Source organism: Macadamia integrifolia, chromosome 3 (genome assembly GCF_013358625.1).
Source record: "Macadamia integrifolia cultivar HAES 741 chromosome 3, SCU_Mint_v3, whole genome shotgun sequence".
Classification (NCBI taxonomy): Eukaryota; Viridiplantae; Streptophyta; class Magnoliopsida; order Proteales; family Proteaceae; genus Macadamia; species Macadamia integrifolia.
In genome coordinates, this window is record NC_056559.1 from 4,989,155 (window position 1) to 5,005,117 (window position 15,963).

General features: G+C 38.7%; 2 protein-coding genes across 4 annotated transcripts; one reads left to right on the plus strand and one right to left on the minus strand.

Moving 5' to 3' along the window:
- Nucleotides 1–204: 204 nt before the first annotated feature.
- LOC122074058 (protein FAR1-RELATED SEQUENCE 5-like) lies at nt 205–6,314 on the plus strand. 2 transcript variants are annotated; one of them, XM_042638863.1, is made up of 3 exons: nt 205–2,877; nt 5,779–5,958; nt 6,056–6,314. In XM_042638863.1, exons 1-2 carry the CDS (start codon nt 748–750, stop codon nt 5,944–5,946), a joined length of 2,298 nt encoding a protein of 765 aa, XP_042494797.1. In that variant the 5' UTR covers nt 205–747; the 3' UTR covers nt 5,947–5,958; nt 6,056–6,314. The 2 variants fall into 2 exon arrangements, with proteins under 2 accessions (XP_042494797.1, XP_042494796.1); XM_042638862.1 differs by having other exon boundaries at nt 5,779–6,314.
- Nucleotides 6,315–7,678: 1,364 nt separating this feature from the next.
- On the minus strand, nt 7,679–13,260 carry LOC122072874 (diacylglycerol O-acyltransferase 2D-like). 2 transcript variants are annotated; one of them, XM_042637297.1, is made up of 9 exons: nt 12,565–13,255; nt 12,372–12,446; nt 12,137–12,222; nt 10,793–10,899; nt 10,558–10,713; nt 9,385–9,471; nt 8,826–8,923; nt 8,226–8,313; nt 7,679–7,895 (listed from the first exon to the last, which is right to left on the minus strand). In XM_042637297.1, exons 1-9 carry the CDS (start codon nt 12,756–12,758, stop codon nt 7,794–7,796), a joined length of 993 nt encoding a protein of 330 aa, XP_042493231.1. In that variant the 5' UTR covers nt 12,759–13,255; the 3' UTR covers nt 7,679–7,793. The 2 variants fall into 2 exon arrangements, with proteins under 2 accessions (XP_042493231.1, XP_042493232.1); XM_042637298.1 differs by lacking the exon at nt 9,385–9,471 and having other exon boundaries at nt 12,565–13,260.
- Between the last annotated feature and the right edge of the window lie 2,703 nt (nt 13,261–15,963).

Consider the following 15,963-nt stretch of genomic DNA (forward strand, 5'->3'; position numbering starts at 1 on the left):
AACGTTATATTAAAAATTTCTACTTTCAACACGAAACATCGTCCCTGTTCAACGTTACCGAACGGAGCCCTAGTCTCTTCCTTCGCGCCCTTCCGTCGCCATTGCCATATTTCACGCATCTTTCTACCGTCCGATCACAACTTGATCCAACGGTTATGGGACTTCAGTCTCCTGCTTTAGTCAAATACTGGATCATTGCCCTACAGTTCATCGTCGCAGCACGCTCGTGTCGTCTCTCAACTCTCTCTCTCTCTCATGGTCACACCCCCGGCCCTGCTTCCTCCTCTCCTCTCTCTGCTGCTAACTACCCTCAATGTTTCCTCGGTAAAGAGAAACCCTTTTCTTGGAATCACGAGGAAAGGGCAGAGAATGAAAACCGCTGGAAGCCGGTTCTGGGGTCCTGAGATTCTACGGTTTCCTTCTATAATTTTCTCTTTCTGTCTCTCTCTCGCTTGCCTCGTCTCATCTCTCTTGTAATCTCTCGGATGAAACCCTAGACACTTAGTTTCTTATTATCTTGTCATTAAAAGTATAAAAATCCCTAGAAGTTTGCATTTTTTTCCCTTTCCTGAACCCTCTCTTCTGAGAGTTTTGCTTGCTAAGATCCGGTGGAGCTCGTGGCTGTGTCTGGATCAAGATAACGGTCAGTTATATTCTTATCTTGGGGTGTGAATTCTGTATAATGCTTCAGTTGCCTGTATTTCATTTTGGATTATAGCAGGAAAAATAAACTGTCGATAATAATCCATGGAATTCGAACCTTTGAACATGGAAAATGGGGTGATTGAATTCGATATGGGCTTGGCGGATGACGCCGTGGACATCGAGCATCCCGTTGATGAGGATGACCATGAGATGCTGGAAGGTTCCACTGGCAGGGAATTGTACATCTCCGAGAGTGACATGAACCTTGAACCTTACGAGGGCATGGAATTTGAGTCTGAAGAGGCCGCCAAGGCCTTCTACAATTCCTATGCTAGGAGGGTCGGGTTTAGCACCCGTGTCAGCATGTCCCGTCGCTCCAGGAGGGATGGAGCGATCATACAGAGATCCTTTGTGTGCGCCAAGGAAGGGTTTAGAGTTGAGAAAGATCGCCCTGGCAGTGATGGCAAGGTCAAACGGCCCCGGGCGGTGACCAGAGTTGGTTGCAAGGCCATGTTGGTAGTCAAGATACAAGAATCTGGGAAATGGGTTGTGTCTGGGTTCGAGAAGGAACACAATCACGAGCTTGTCCCACCAGATAAGGTGCATTGCCTGCGTTCCCACAGGCATGTTTCCGGTTCCGCAAAATCCTTAATTGATACGTTGCAGGGGGCTGGAATTGGTCCGAGTGGGATTATGTCTGTGTTAGTTAAAGAATATGGTGGAATTAGCAATGTTGGTTTCACCGAGCGTGACTGCAGGAATTATATGAGAAGTAGTCGCCAGAGGACCCTTGGTGGAGACACCCAGATCCTTTTGGATTATTTGAAGCACATGCATGCTCAGAACCCAGCATTCTTCTATGCCATCCAGGGTGATGAGGATCATTGTTTGAGCAATATCTTCTGGGCAGATCCAAAGGCTAGAACTAACTATACTTACTTCGGTGATACAGTTACCTTTGACACTACGTACAGGTCGAATCGATATCGTTTGCCTTATGCCCCGTTCACTGGTGTAAACCATCATGGCCAGCCTGTACTGTTTGGTTGTGCTCTCCTCGTAAATGAGTCTGAAGCATCATTTGTTTGGCTTTTCAAGACCTGGCTTACAGCGATGTCAGGACGTGCTCCTGTATCGATAACTACTGATCATGATCGGGTGATACGATCAGCAGTTACACAGGTGTTCCCAGAGACCCGGCACCGTTTCTGCAAGTGGCACATCTTTAAAGAAGGCCAGGAGAAGTTGTCTCATTTGTATCTTGAACACCCAACTTTTGAAGCAGAGTTCCACAAATGTGTCAATCTGGCTGAATCCATTGAAGAGTTTGAATCTTGTTGGATGGCCCTCATTGATAGGTATGGTCTCCGGGAGCATGATTGGCTTCAAGCAATATACAGTGCTCGCAGGCAGTGGGTGCCGGTGTATTTACGGGACACATTCTTTGCAGAAATGTCTATAGCACAAAGGAGTGACAGTATGAACTCTTATTTTGATGGGTATGTGAATGCTTCAACCACTTTACAGCTGTTAATTAAGCAGTATGAGAAGGCACTGGAGAGCCGGCATGAGAAAGAGGTGAAAGCTGATTATGATACAATGAACACTGCCCCTGTTTTGAAGACCCCATCGCCCATGGAGAAGCAAGCTGCTGAGCTTTACACTAAAAGGTTATTTATGAAATTTCAAGAGGAGTTGGTTGAGACTCTTACTTTCATGGCAACCAAAATTGAAGATGATGGGTTAATGACTACATATCGGGTAGCGAAGTATGGAGAAGATCACAAGGCTTATGCCGTTAGACTCAATGTTCTTGAGATGAAGGCAACTTGTAGCTGCCAGATGTTTGAGTTCTCAGGCCTTCTTTGCAGACACATATTGACTGTGTTTAGGGTCACTAATGTTCTAACCCTTCCTTCACACTATATTTTGAAAAGATGGACTAGAAATGCCAAAAGTGGGGTTATATTAGAAGAACGTGCCAGTGATCTGCTGAATTCTCGAGAATCTATTACTGTACGCTACAATAATTTGCGTCAGGAAGCCCTTAAATATGTAGATGAAGGGGTAAAAAACAGTGAAATCTATCATGTGGCTATGGGTGCTTTACAAGATGCTGCCAGAAAAGTTGCCTTTGCTAAAAAGAATGGTGGGAAACTCCCACTGGTCAATGGAACTAGCCGGGAAGATGGAAGTCAGGGTCATTGGGTTCCTGGTCAGCCACAAACTCAGGTGAATTCATTTCTCTGCTTGCTCTTTAATTTGAAATGTTTCTCTTCATTTGGTTTTTCGTTTCCCCTAGCGTCACCTACCCCTCAAATATTTTTTCAATTATTCCTCTTCTTTTTTTTTTTTTTTACTATTTTGATATGTTCTATATAGAGTTTGTTTGTGATCGAGTTATGAACTTTACTATATAACTATTTGTTTGGAAGAAAGTCATTTCTAAATTCCAGGATTGGGTTCTCTGAGCAAGTGCCAAGCAGGGTACTCTACACCCTCACATTTATTTCTTATTTATTATTATTATTATTATTTTCACTTAAAATGAATAAAATAATACATGTGAGGAGGTGTAGTGTACACCTTTGGCTCAGAGAACCTTTACACCTAATTTTTTTGTCTTTTTAGGTTTGTTTTCCTTTTTGGGTATTTTCTTATTTGATTACAGTTGAGAGTTTCAGAAATCTCAATTTGTTGTTCATTATTCCTAGACTTGACTTGTGCACCGTTAAGCTTTAGGCCTCAGTAGATTGAGAAGAATATCCATTTTGTCTAATTAATATGATTATTTGGATTTTCAGCACTCCAGAGGAAGCATAATTTTCTTCTTTTAAAAAATTGCTCTAATTGGATATATTTTCAACATTTTCCCACCTGTTTTAAGGCACTATAAAGAATTTCACAGAATTTGTATTGAATGATTAGTAAAAGATAATGAGAAGTTTACGTACATAGAACATCATCATTTTTCCTACAAACCAGTTAGGGTGATGATAATTGCTATATTACTCACAGTTGTCCATTCAACTCTATGTAATTGTCATATTGTTGGTCATCATGTTTGTAATTGGGTGGTAATTATTATTTTTATTTCAATTACTAACTTATGGGGATTACTTAACCATGTTAGAATAGCATTGTACCATACAGTCATCGATTATTTATTTATTTATTTTCCTTTTTGTGAATTGGTATGAAGTAGGTTAAATTATTCAGATGGTGGTTTTTGGTTATTTAAACTACTAATACTTGCCTTATAATTTCTTAGAGTGAAAATTAAGTCATCAAATGGCAGTGTTTGGCATGTGGCTTACATGCAGTGAGTAGTTCTCACTGCACAAGGGCTTTTAAAATAAGGCAGAACGTATATATTAAAATTTCTAAAAGGAATAATCTATCTGGTGGTTGTGGAAACTCCAGAAAGAATTCTCTAGATTGAATGGTTGCCGTTGCATCTGGTTCTGATTTTCTTGAATCCTTATGTAGAGAAGCCTCTTTTCCCTTTGGTGCCTTTTATAATTGGGTTTTTCAGGCATACACTTGTAGGCCAAAACAATACACAGAAATGCTTTGACAGCTTGATTGGTGTCTTAGATGAAATTTTAACATAGCTCTTACGGCCTGAATTGTAGGATATCTCCCTGCACTGGGACCCACCAAATTTAATAAATGTTTCTCAAGGACAGTGCTATAGGATGTTTCCCATACCTGGAATTTAGTAATTTGTGACCTGTAGTGCTAAGCCTGATTTCCTCAGAAGTCGTATTGGGCATTTGACTGTCATGACCCTGGCAGCTCAACTTGCAGAGAAGAGATGATGACAGTCGCTTATTCTCCTTAGCATTTCTTATTTCTGAAAAGGTGGTATTTTTAGCTTGTCTTTAATAATGGAAACAAGGTGATTTCCTATCAAAACAGTCTTCTTGTGTTATCTGTGCAAAATGTCCATAATTTCATTTTCCAGTAAATGACAGCATCAGCATCCAATACACCCTATGTAACTGCAGGATATTGCTGTTGTCATAGTTGTCAAAGGTGACCCATGACATTGGAGGGGTGCCTAGGCGACAAGTTGCTTGCCTAGGCGTGCAGTATAGGACTATATGCAATATAGCAATGATAATTTTATATAATTAATCCTTATATGCAGCATGGAAGCTGCATCGAGTATGCTAGTAATGACCTAATATGAGAAAATCAACATATAATAAACAAAGTATATGATATAATATAAGCATATTCATTGGAAAACAAAGCAATAAAAATAAATCAACGTAGTTTCATCAACTTTCAATAAGCATGCCATTACCTTGGACCCAAGAAAGAGCATGGACTCCTGTGCTGCATAGGCAATGCCGTGACAACTACGGCAGCTGTATTTGTTGAGCTCCTTTCAAGTGGTAGCTGATTGCTGTTTATTTTCTAGCAGATGATCTTGTATTTTTTCTCCTATGGTTAGAAAAAAAATGCAGATTTTTCTTAGAGTTGATTGATATCAACTTATCTTGGTTTTATTGATAATTGCCTCATCTCATGTTTCATATGCACACATACTTGTCTCCGTATTCCTCTGATTTGAATCACTTCAACCATCCTTGGAGCCTGTAAGAGGAATTATCTTGTGATGAATCGTGGAAAAGCTGTTTTACAAATGGCCCTATTGGACATGCGATTTTAGCCTGGATTTGAAAGTGGCAGTGACCATAGTTAGTCTTGTTGATTATAACTCAAGCCCAAGAACACATACAGCATATTCACGAAGACACCTACAGGCACAGATGTGCACAGGAAAAGACATTGATACACATACGTGATATGGGGATAAGATGTTATCTTGAAGTCCCTCACATATTATGTTACTGTTGACAAGGATTTATGCTTATTAGGTCTCCTGTTCTTTTTCCATGATATTGTTGCCTGTACCTTGCTGATGAATTTTTTAATGTTAAAATGATGATAGGCTAGTGGAAACAGCATTTTTAATACTATTCAATCTGGTTTTGCACCACTTTTTTGTTTTGATTTTCATTTTGAGAATTACCAGTACGGACTTGTTCATCTTGTAATTGAATATTCCTATGATCTGGTTTCTTTTACATAACGAAAATTTCTGTTAACCATCTTTTGTAGGATGAGAAGGACAAGAAAATTCAGGAACTGTCTCGAGAGCTAGACCGTGCAAATCACAAGTGTGAAGTATATCGAGCAAACCTGCTCTCAGTTTTGAAAGATATCGAGGAGCAGAAACTACAGCTATCAGTTAAAGTTCAGAATGTAAAGCTTGGGATGAAAGAGTGAGCTCTGGACAGGGTTAGACATTGTCTGAAGCTGTTTTTATTTATATCTTTCTGTAGTAAGATCATCAAGAAGACTAATCCGTCTTTTCATTTTCCTTTGATAATTCTAGGGACCTGGGATTTGATCGTCACAATTTCGTTTTATTGTAGTTCTTACAAAGGATGACTGATGATCACTGTCTTATTAACCATAGTGAAGATAATGTAAATGGCATACATATATATATAAGTTGGGGAGAGAAAAGGTGTGAGCAATTGGCTGGAAGAGTTCTGTTTGAAGCTGTACAATGGTGGAATAATTGTGATTATCTTTGCTGAAGACTTTTCATGACCTATAAACTGGTGATCAACCTCTTTGTTGCTGTGAAATCTGCAAAGTCTACATTCTGGAATCTGGATTGCGGCCCTGTTTGAATCGAAGCCTTATGGTTGTGGTAGACAACAAAAGTTAAACTTCTAACAAATCGAGTGAAGTAAAATTAAAAAAAAAGAGAGGCATAGTATGAATGTATGATAGGAAGGGAAGGGAAGAGAAGGGATATGAAATTAAATTAATTAAAGTGAAAAAAAAAGGTGGTAAAATGAAGTGAAATTAGATGAAAAGAAATTATAAAAGAGGTTTTGGATTTGGGTGTTTGGTTGATGTGAAATTATTAGAGGGTAAGTGTTCTATGAGCCTAAGATGCATCCTACAGCAAGATACGTATATTGTCATTTTTTTTCAAGGGAGAAAATATCTTTGAGCAATACCTATGTGTCTTGGCACAAAGAATGCCTTGGACTCAGAGAGCCTTTTCTCATTATTGTGAGTTCCACAACATAAAGATAGGAGGATGAAAATGATTTTAAGAAGGATTCCATTTGAAAGTAACATAAAATTTTCGTTCTAGCTATTTATTTATTTTTTTATTTTTTTCTAGTAATAAGGTATCATTAATCGGATTAGAAGAAAATTTCCATTCTGGTTTTTTGCTTTAGTCTTTATTTCCCTTCTACCAAATTGGGGTATCAGCGTTACCTAATGGATAAGGGGAAAATAAGACGAAAAAAAAAAGTGTTGGTATTTATTACCTTCTGAATACAAACGGTTTTATGGATGTGCTCATCCGTGAGATATCTTTAGTTGTCCCACCATGGGAGATTGATGTGGCAATTTTATCCATTGGATAATTAGAATGATTTAAATTGGTCATGTCAAAATTTAGACTCAAATTTAATACATACGTTCCTATTTATTGACATGTTTCCACTTGGTAACTCAGCGTTCGTGTGCATCCTCTTGGCAGCTCTATACTTTTCAACGTTTTTATTTTTGCCACATGGCCAATTTGATTGGTCTGAAACTTGAAATTTGATTAGAGGACCTTAACAGTTGTCCACAAAATTTCAGCCTCATCCAACATGCACCATGGCAACAATGATGCAGTTATTTTTCCCTCCCCTACGTGCATAAAGAAAGGCTTCCATTACACCTCCACTTAACAGACTGGTCCCTTTAAGATAAAAATCTATTGTATTAGGAGGTCTCGAACCCGATCCCCCCTTTCCATGTGAACAGTGGTTCTGACACACCTACACATGAGGCGAGTGGGGAGTGTTCGATACTACATTAACAGTGAGTGGATCCCCGTCCATTTATATACGTAGCAGTACCTACACTAACAGACCAGTCTTTTGAGATGGAAAACTGAAAATCTCCCATCAGAAGTTTTGATGACAATCGAGAACAAACCTGTGGGAAAGTCAAGACTTCTGATTCAATGTCTCAATCGTTACATACAAATACAGGCAGATGACCATACTCATGCATGGAATTTGAAGTCTAGGAAACATAAAGAAAGGCTTCTATCAAAGAATTTTCAACTGGAGGTCAGCTTGACCAACCATAGCTTTGTGCTTTTCAAAAAGCTCTAGCATGGCTTCAACAAACTTGCTGTGGATTTCATTGACCTGCCAGATGAAAAAAACAACATGAGATACTTCTTGTGTCTGCTCTGGTCTGTAGTGAATCTTCTAGGGGATGACAAAAACGGAACTCAAAAGTCACTTTAGATGGCTGATTTGAAACAATAATGTAATCGAATTTTAGCTTTCCAATCCATGACAACAAAACCATGCTTCAACAGATTCTGTTTTTGGCAGCAACATGGTCCTTGCTTTGTAGATTGAAGGATTAGAAAGTACATAATGAAGTAGGCTGATTGGAGAAAGTAGGGAGACGCGCGCATCTAAGCAAGGGAATATGTATATGGAACAAGAATAGGGCTTGAGCATTCATACCTCTTCCGTTGTGGGTTGTGGATTTCTCTTGAGCTCAATCGGTTTCCCCACCACAATATGCATGGGATGTGGATATGGCACAGGTGATCTGAAATAGCAAAGGAAATCAAATGAGAGATGGATTCAGGGAACTTGTATGTCAGGACATATGTATGGGGCCAACTTGCTTGGGCTTTCTGCCCAGTTTCTCTTGATTTCTTAAATTTACCATTTTTTTTAATTTCAACAACAGCCCTAGACAATACAGGGCACGGTTACTGAGGCATGGGCAAAGCAGCAGATACAGGCACTACAACTGGAGGTTTTGCCCTCAAATGGGCAATCAGAATTGCCTTCATCCTCCTCTAAATTGCATGAAGTCGGGGGACTATAAAGAGAACTGCAAGCTTCAGTCATAATGAGCTCAAACAATGCAACACGGTAACATGCTACAAACTAATATCAAAATGCATGATGAGAAGTACCCAAATATGCTTACTCCTGATAACATCTCCAACTTACTAGAATGGCAGAACCAATGTCTTCAATCTTCAATTAAAAGATGGTACAAGAAAATATTTGACAAAGAGAGTAGAAAAGTTTGGACTATCACAATCATACCCAAAAATTCCCCAGAAGACAACTGGGGTGAACTTGAGAACTCTAGCAAGTTGCTGGATCAACTTCCCACTGGGCTTCCACCACTTGTAAACATTTGACTGCACTTGCAAAGTCGACAACGAAAGCAAAGATATATTATTCCATTTTCAGGAAACAACAAATGCAAATTCAAATCTTTTACAGTCTCCAGCATCTTCAGAAACAATGACAAGAGTAATTGTTTTAAGTCCACAACAACATGGGGGTTGCCCTTGTGCATAAACCATAAACAGGGATTGACTTGTGTTACTGAGGAGAAAAATGGGTGGAATCTTCATATTGGTAAAGCAAAATTATGGTCTACATGACCATATACTGATGTCAAGCAACCAAAAACTATGAGACAACATACTGAAACAACAGAAAATTATAAGATGGTCCAGTTATACAAAAAAATAAAATTATAGTGAAGTACCACAAACATGGGAGATGCCATATGCAAATCATAAAACAAATGGCCAAAACAAGAGAACATGAACAGAACTGAAGCACCACATACACCTTTCATTAGAAGTGATACCTGACCAAAGCAAAAAACTGGAACTAGAGGTGATCCTGCCTCCATAGCTAGGCGAACGAATCCTTTTCTTTTCTTAAGGAAGGCAATCTATAAAATAACCAAACAAAACCCAAAGATAAAAATTGAAAAAATTAAATTAATAAGCGAAAACCAACCTTTAATAGACATAGACTTGAGGATGTCGCTCAAGTAAATGTTTTTTCCTAGCCATTATTTGATAAGACTGATCCCAGCTGATCCTAAACAAGAAAGGGTGAGATTGTTCGATAAACATAAGCCACTATCTGGGGTCTATTGTTAATGGGCATGTGTGGATAATTAATTATCTTCCATTCATGGAGAAGCAGGCAAAGAAAGGGAAAACCCAATAAAGTCTAGATTAATCACTGAAAGGAAGGTTGTAACCAGGGAAGCTCATAGTGCTCAAAGGTCACAAGAGAATAACAAAGCAAGTGTTCAGAGGTTTACTGAGTTGGGAAATTACGTTTTGGTTTTGCAGCTTGTATAGAGGCAAACAATTTTTTGTGCCATTCTAGATTTGGTCACTTTGTGACAATGCTCTTCTTAAGAGGCATGGAGAAGCTCCAGCAGCAATAATAGAAGGTTTGGATCGTGCAGTTATTGTTGAAGAGGGACTGTCACCTGGTGCTAGTAAAAATTTGGCCACCACCATGAAAACACTGGTTTAAGTCTCAGGGTTGCAAGTTTGTGATAAAATCCTGAGGCTAGGACCAATTCAGTCAGCCACAAAGACCCTATGAAAGTGGAGGCAGATACTGGGTTATGGCCCTTCTCAAGAACCATAGGAAGCCCTTGGGCTTTACTTTATCAATCACATGATTTAGAGTTCAAGAAATCATATTTACATATTTTACTCTAAAAAGTATGGAAATTTTCTGATGGCTAGTTTTGAGGAAAAAAAAATTAAATTTTAGAGTTTATTAATTTTTTTACAGTTTGGATATTTAGGGATGGCTGGCTCGGAGAACATTGAAACCTCAGAAGAAAGGCTTGATCAGGAAACAAAAATGTTATCTAACTTGATAAAGGAGATAAACTAGAAATTCACCATAAATTGCACCTCTAGGATCGTTATAGAAATTTCATTATCTAAAAAAGTAAGAACATTTAATTCAAATAAAAACGAAAGGAGTGCAAGAGATACAAACAGACCTCAGAATCATGTCTCATAAGAAATGTCTCCTGCACCCCACCTGGGATTACAATGCAACTATAGCCAGCTTCTAAAAGTGATTTAAAATTCTTCCTTGTTGCAGGTGTAAGCCCCAGCCATGTCCATATGTGCCTCACAAAAGGTGTATGGAAAACCTAACCAACAATCGATGTGTCACTGGAGAAAGAGAAGGCTCCTTAGTACTTCAAGGAATTTGAGTGCAGTGAATCTTACAGCGCTGCTAGCCAGGACTTTTATCTTTGTTAGAGGCATGAAACCCGTGAGGTCGGCAAGAGAAAAAACACCAATTGGTAAAACTGAATGTGGCTCATAACCAAAGACTGCATAAAGTATTCAGTCCAGTCATTGATTGATCAAAAGAGGATGAAACATTAAAACCAAGGAGCTCAAATTATTGTGGCAGCATTGGCCGTAGCCAAGACAAGCTTTAATATGCAGATTTGAAGCAAAGTTAAAGAAAGACATAACATGCACAACATAACATAACTAAGTGAACAGGCATGATTTTAGAGAATAAAAATATCTTCCTTGAAATCAGTTACAGTAGTTAGCAAAAGTTTCTTTGCTTCCAAATTCCAGTTTGGTGTAATTATCACTCTTTCTTCTTGAGGGTATATATTAGTTCCATGAAAATACAGTGGGGGTCTCTCTCTCTGCCTCTCTCCCTCTCCCCCCATGCATTTTGTATTTACTTTAATTTTACTTTCTGAGAATTTCAATACCTTACCTAACCTTCTTTTACATCAAAACCTCTCTCCTATCTATCCATCTATCTATTTTATCCTTCCCTTTTCTGTTTCTTTTTTGCTTCTTAACAACCCGGCCAACACCCTACCAAACTCTAGTTGAACGGCACCTTCCTACTATCCTTGTAATTTCCCAAAAGAAATAAACATTTAATTCATCTTTGATGGATCTGTTTCCCTTTCTTAGTTGCTACAGAATTTCCATGTGTTTGTTTCCACAGCTCAACCTAAATGATCTCTCCCAATAACCCCAAAGCAGAAGCCTTCTTATCACCCCTCCCCCCTACTGAACACAATCCACTAATCCTCATAAAAATCAATTTTTTGTGAGATATCCAACATCACACTGTGTACTTATTCTCTGGAGAGAAACGAAGACAATTTTTTTTTTTGGCTAAATGGAGATCAATCGCGGTACTCAGGCAGTGTCTCCCCAGTAGTACCCACCAAAGGCACTGCAACAAATATTAAGGGAAAACAAATGGAACCGTTCTGGAACAGAGAGCAACTCAACCGACATTAGAATTGGTATCGATGTAACTTGGTGCCTACTACATGTCTACCTCAGAACCCATGAATACTTGGCTTAGTAGCTCGGTAATCATAGAATACATAGAGCCCATAAATACTTGGCTCAGTAATCAGACTCAGAATAAGTTTGCAAGGACCTTAATACAATGCCCTGCTTTTAACCTTGAGGATACGTATGCCAGGCAAGTTCAATGCCCAGTAGAGGATAACCCAAGCAGAGGGCACGTAGCTTCGTATGAAGTAAGGGGATTGTGCATTGAAAGGTTGAATTGCTGCTTACCATAAGCTTGATCTGGGTTAAATGCCTTAATGTCCTCCACATAAAGAGTCGCCGGAAAATAACCACAGGCGTACTTACAAATAAACCTGGGGGGAAAAATACATAAGAATCCTATACGGAAAAGGGCGAGAAACCAGAGCTTTTAATGGAATCAAACATGAAGTTAGTAAAGGGAATATAACAGAAAGACCAAAAAGAGAAAAAATGATGAAAGGGGAAGCGGGCTGGATGGTACCTGGCTAATCTTCGTCCGGGTTTGCTCTTCTCGTTAATCGGGATTACCATAAGCAATACAAGAAGCCCAAAAACCCTGAAAATATGGAGCGAATCGAAGGTGGGTGAAACCGTAAAGGGGAACAGAAAATGTAGATATGAGAAAAAGGGTCAAGCGGAGAAAGGAAAAGGGTGTATCGGAAAAAAATACTAACACGAAAGCCAGAGACTTGGGGAGGAAGACGATGGTTGCTATGACCAGCACAGCGTTGAAATGGATACCTCCCAACCATATGGCGAGGGCTGTTATCTCGCGCAGCGTCGACGATGGTTTTCCCCGGAACACCGTCATTTCATCATCCCGGGCGTTGACAGAGGAGGACTTATGGTTGCCATTACTCGTCTCCATCGTACAACTATAGAATTAAGAAGCAGAGTCAGCTACAACGGACCCCCTAAGAGAGATTGAAACTGGGGAGAAGACTTGAGAAGGAACGCGAAAGTTCCGGTTTCCTGAAGTTCTCACTTTCTCACACTTTTGGTTTGAGCAGAGAAGGGTAAGAAATAAGAACGATGAAACGAGGATAGTTCGTCAACAATCTGCTGCAAATATATATATTTAGAAAACACCGCTTGGTAGATCGTGATGGAATGTGGAATTGGAAGTTTCTGCAGTGGTCAAGGCCTCAGGCTTTTGCCAAGTCGTCATAGTTTGTTTGGGGATTTGCGTATTCGATATATTAATACCAGGCTTGACTTGCTGAGAGACAGCCTTCGCAAAGCGCAAGCCGCAGCTCCACGCTTCGCCTGCTCACTTCATCTTCTAGACGAAGAAGACGACAAAGCTCTTTAAATACTCGATGGATCGAGATTAGTCCATCGAAGTCAATTTTTACACCCAAAGGTTTGAGCTCTCAGCAATAGGGGATGAAAGCCGAAATTCAAACCGAGTTGGAGTAAGGAGTTGGGGTTGAGAAGGTTAAGCCGCCAATAGAAAATAATAAAATAAATAATAAAAAAAAGTGAAAATTTTCTAGCTGGTGAAGTGGTGATTAAGGTCATGAGGTTTGGATAGGATTAAAATAGTTGGAATAAGATTTTGGTAGTCATTTCAGTTTTAGAAATGGCATTCCGTGTTAAAAATAAGATTTTCAATATCTGTATTAAAATGCTGTTTAAAAAAAAAAAAATTAATGTTTGATGCACTACATGTGTTTTTAACAAAATTTTTTTTCTCTTTCCGTTCCTAAAAAAATTAAAAGCAAAAAACATAAAGTTGACACTAAACATTTTATTTCATTTTTGAAAAAAGATATTTTTTTGAATGACTACCAAACGCAGCTTAATAGATTCAACCAATTCTAATTGGTGTAGCCCAAGCTTGATCCTGATCGAATTTCAAGAATTGCTTTTAGGGTTCAGAGTTCAGATCAAGGGTGATTCCATATACTTTGAACCTTGGGCTCATCATAATCTATGAGTTTAGTATTTTATTGATATGTTACACAATTATTTGGGTTGGGGACGGGATGAGAGACATGGTTGTTCATCATCATGAAATGTTACAAAACTTCATCAAAGCTTTTTACCAAAGAAAAAAAAAAAAACCTTCATTCAAAACTGATTCCATGTTGTTTTCTTTGGTAATTAGAAGAGTGTCAAACAAGATGATTATAGGTAATTGATTCCAGTCTTAAGGGGGGTCAATCTCAAAATCATCTTGTTTACTTTAACCATTCAAAAACTAGGATCCGATCTCATTCAATAATAAAATATGTCAATTATGATTCTTTAATGATTCAATCCTCATTCATATTTTGTAATGACAATTAACAACATAATTTATAACTCTTAGTTTTTCTTTGTAATTAAAACAAGGGAGAGTGTTCTCAATAGATGATGACATTATGCTTATCCACGGAGAATATTATCCCTTAAAACATAATTCTTGTATAGTTTATAAATATTAAATGGGTCCTAATAATTTTGAATTTATTAGGTTTGAATCCATTGAAAACCCATACGAGAATCGATCTATCTTATTCAATAATTATTCCAAAACCAACTTTAAGAACCAAATTGACAGCCTTATCCAATTACCAGCGGGTGTGATCAACTCAATTAGATGAAGTTAATAAGATCATTTATGGATTAGCTAGAAAGGGTTGCATGATGTTGATGGGTGCTTTTCATGTTTGTATAAGCTGATACCAAGTTTGAATTATCTAAAGCGGAGCTTCCAATGTTAACAGTACTTTTTGTTTGTTTGTCAATTGAGTATAAGTCAACAACTACATATATTTTATATTTTTATATAATATCTATATGATCAGATATCTGAATCATCCATTAAGTGCCATGATTATTTAAACCTACCTGAGCTCCTGAGCCCATGAGCCCCTGAGCCCCTGAGCCGACGCCAACAGCTTAAGAAAGTTTCACTCACTTCACATGGCACCCAATATATTGGCTCAATTCCAATTCACTTTGGCCCCCGTTTGATCAGTGGTTTTTTGATGGGGTGGGAGTAGGGGTGTCAACGGTCCGGGTTGGTGCGGTTTCGGTCTGGTTCCACCGGTTTCGGTGTGACTTTGGAAGTGATCGAAACCGACCCATTAAGGATTTATCGGTTTCGGTCCGGTGTCGGTTTCGGTGCGGTTTGGGTTTGGGTTGGTACCGGTTTGGATTTATTAGGTTCATTTCGGTTTGGATCGGTTTTTAAACCGGTATGGAGCCATTAGGAAACAACCAAATGATGAATTGTTGAACTTCGGTTTCTTAAATCGATTTGTAACCGGGTTGGTTTTGGTTTTTGGTCTAGTTTGGATTCGATTTTCCATACAAATGTATACAAAACTATTCAAATTTTGATTTTTTTTAATGAATTTTGGAGTGTTTCGGTTTCTTACCGGTTTGGTTTCGGTTTCGATTTGGGTTTTGAGCCGGTTTCGGTTTGGTTTCGGGTTCATCCGGTTTTCGATGCGGTTCGGTTTGGTTTTGGGGTTACAATACTCGGAACCGAACCGAACCAATAAGGCTTCGGTTCGGTTCGGCCAGGTTGTTATCGGTTCGGTCCGACCGGTTTTACCGGTTCGGTTTAGGAATTGACACCCCTAGAGTGCGTGGAATATGTTGGTTCATCAATGGTAGACGTTATTAGTTTTGGACTCTAGATTCTCTGTTATTCTTGGATCTATTTTTCAATGGGGGACATTTCAACATCTTTAGAATCTATATTAGGCACATGGTGTATCAATTTAGTTAGTGAAGGGTCCCATATTTCTGCCTTGTTCATGCATGGTGAAGTGAGAGAATAGGTAGTCAAGGAGGAAAAGGAAAAAAGAGGCATAATAGCTGCTTTAGAAATTCATTTTCGGGAACACAGTCTCTCCATTGATGTGATTCGAGTCTGAATATTTGACTAAGAAAAACCAATGGGTGATTATGATTTGCCTCAAACTTTTAAAATACCCATCCTTTACCAACTGCTTTAACTATAATAAAAGTAGGACAACCTATCTTAACCTCTGCTCAACGACAGACCTCTCTTCCCTCTGATTCTTACGGTTTATATTTCGGAAACCTTCTTTATAACTAACGAACCTCTTCGATAG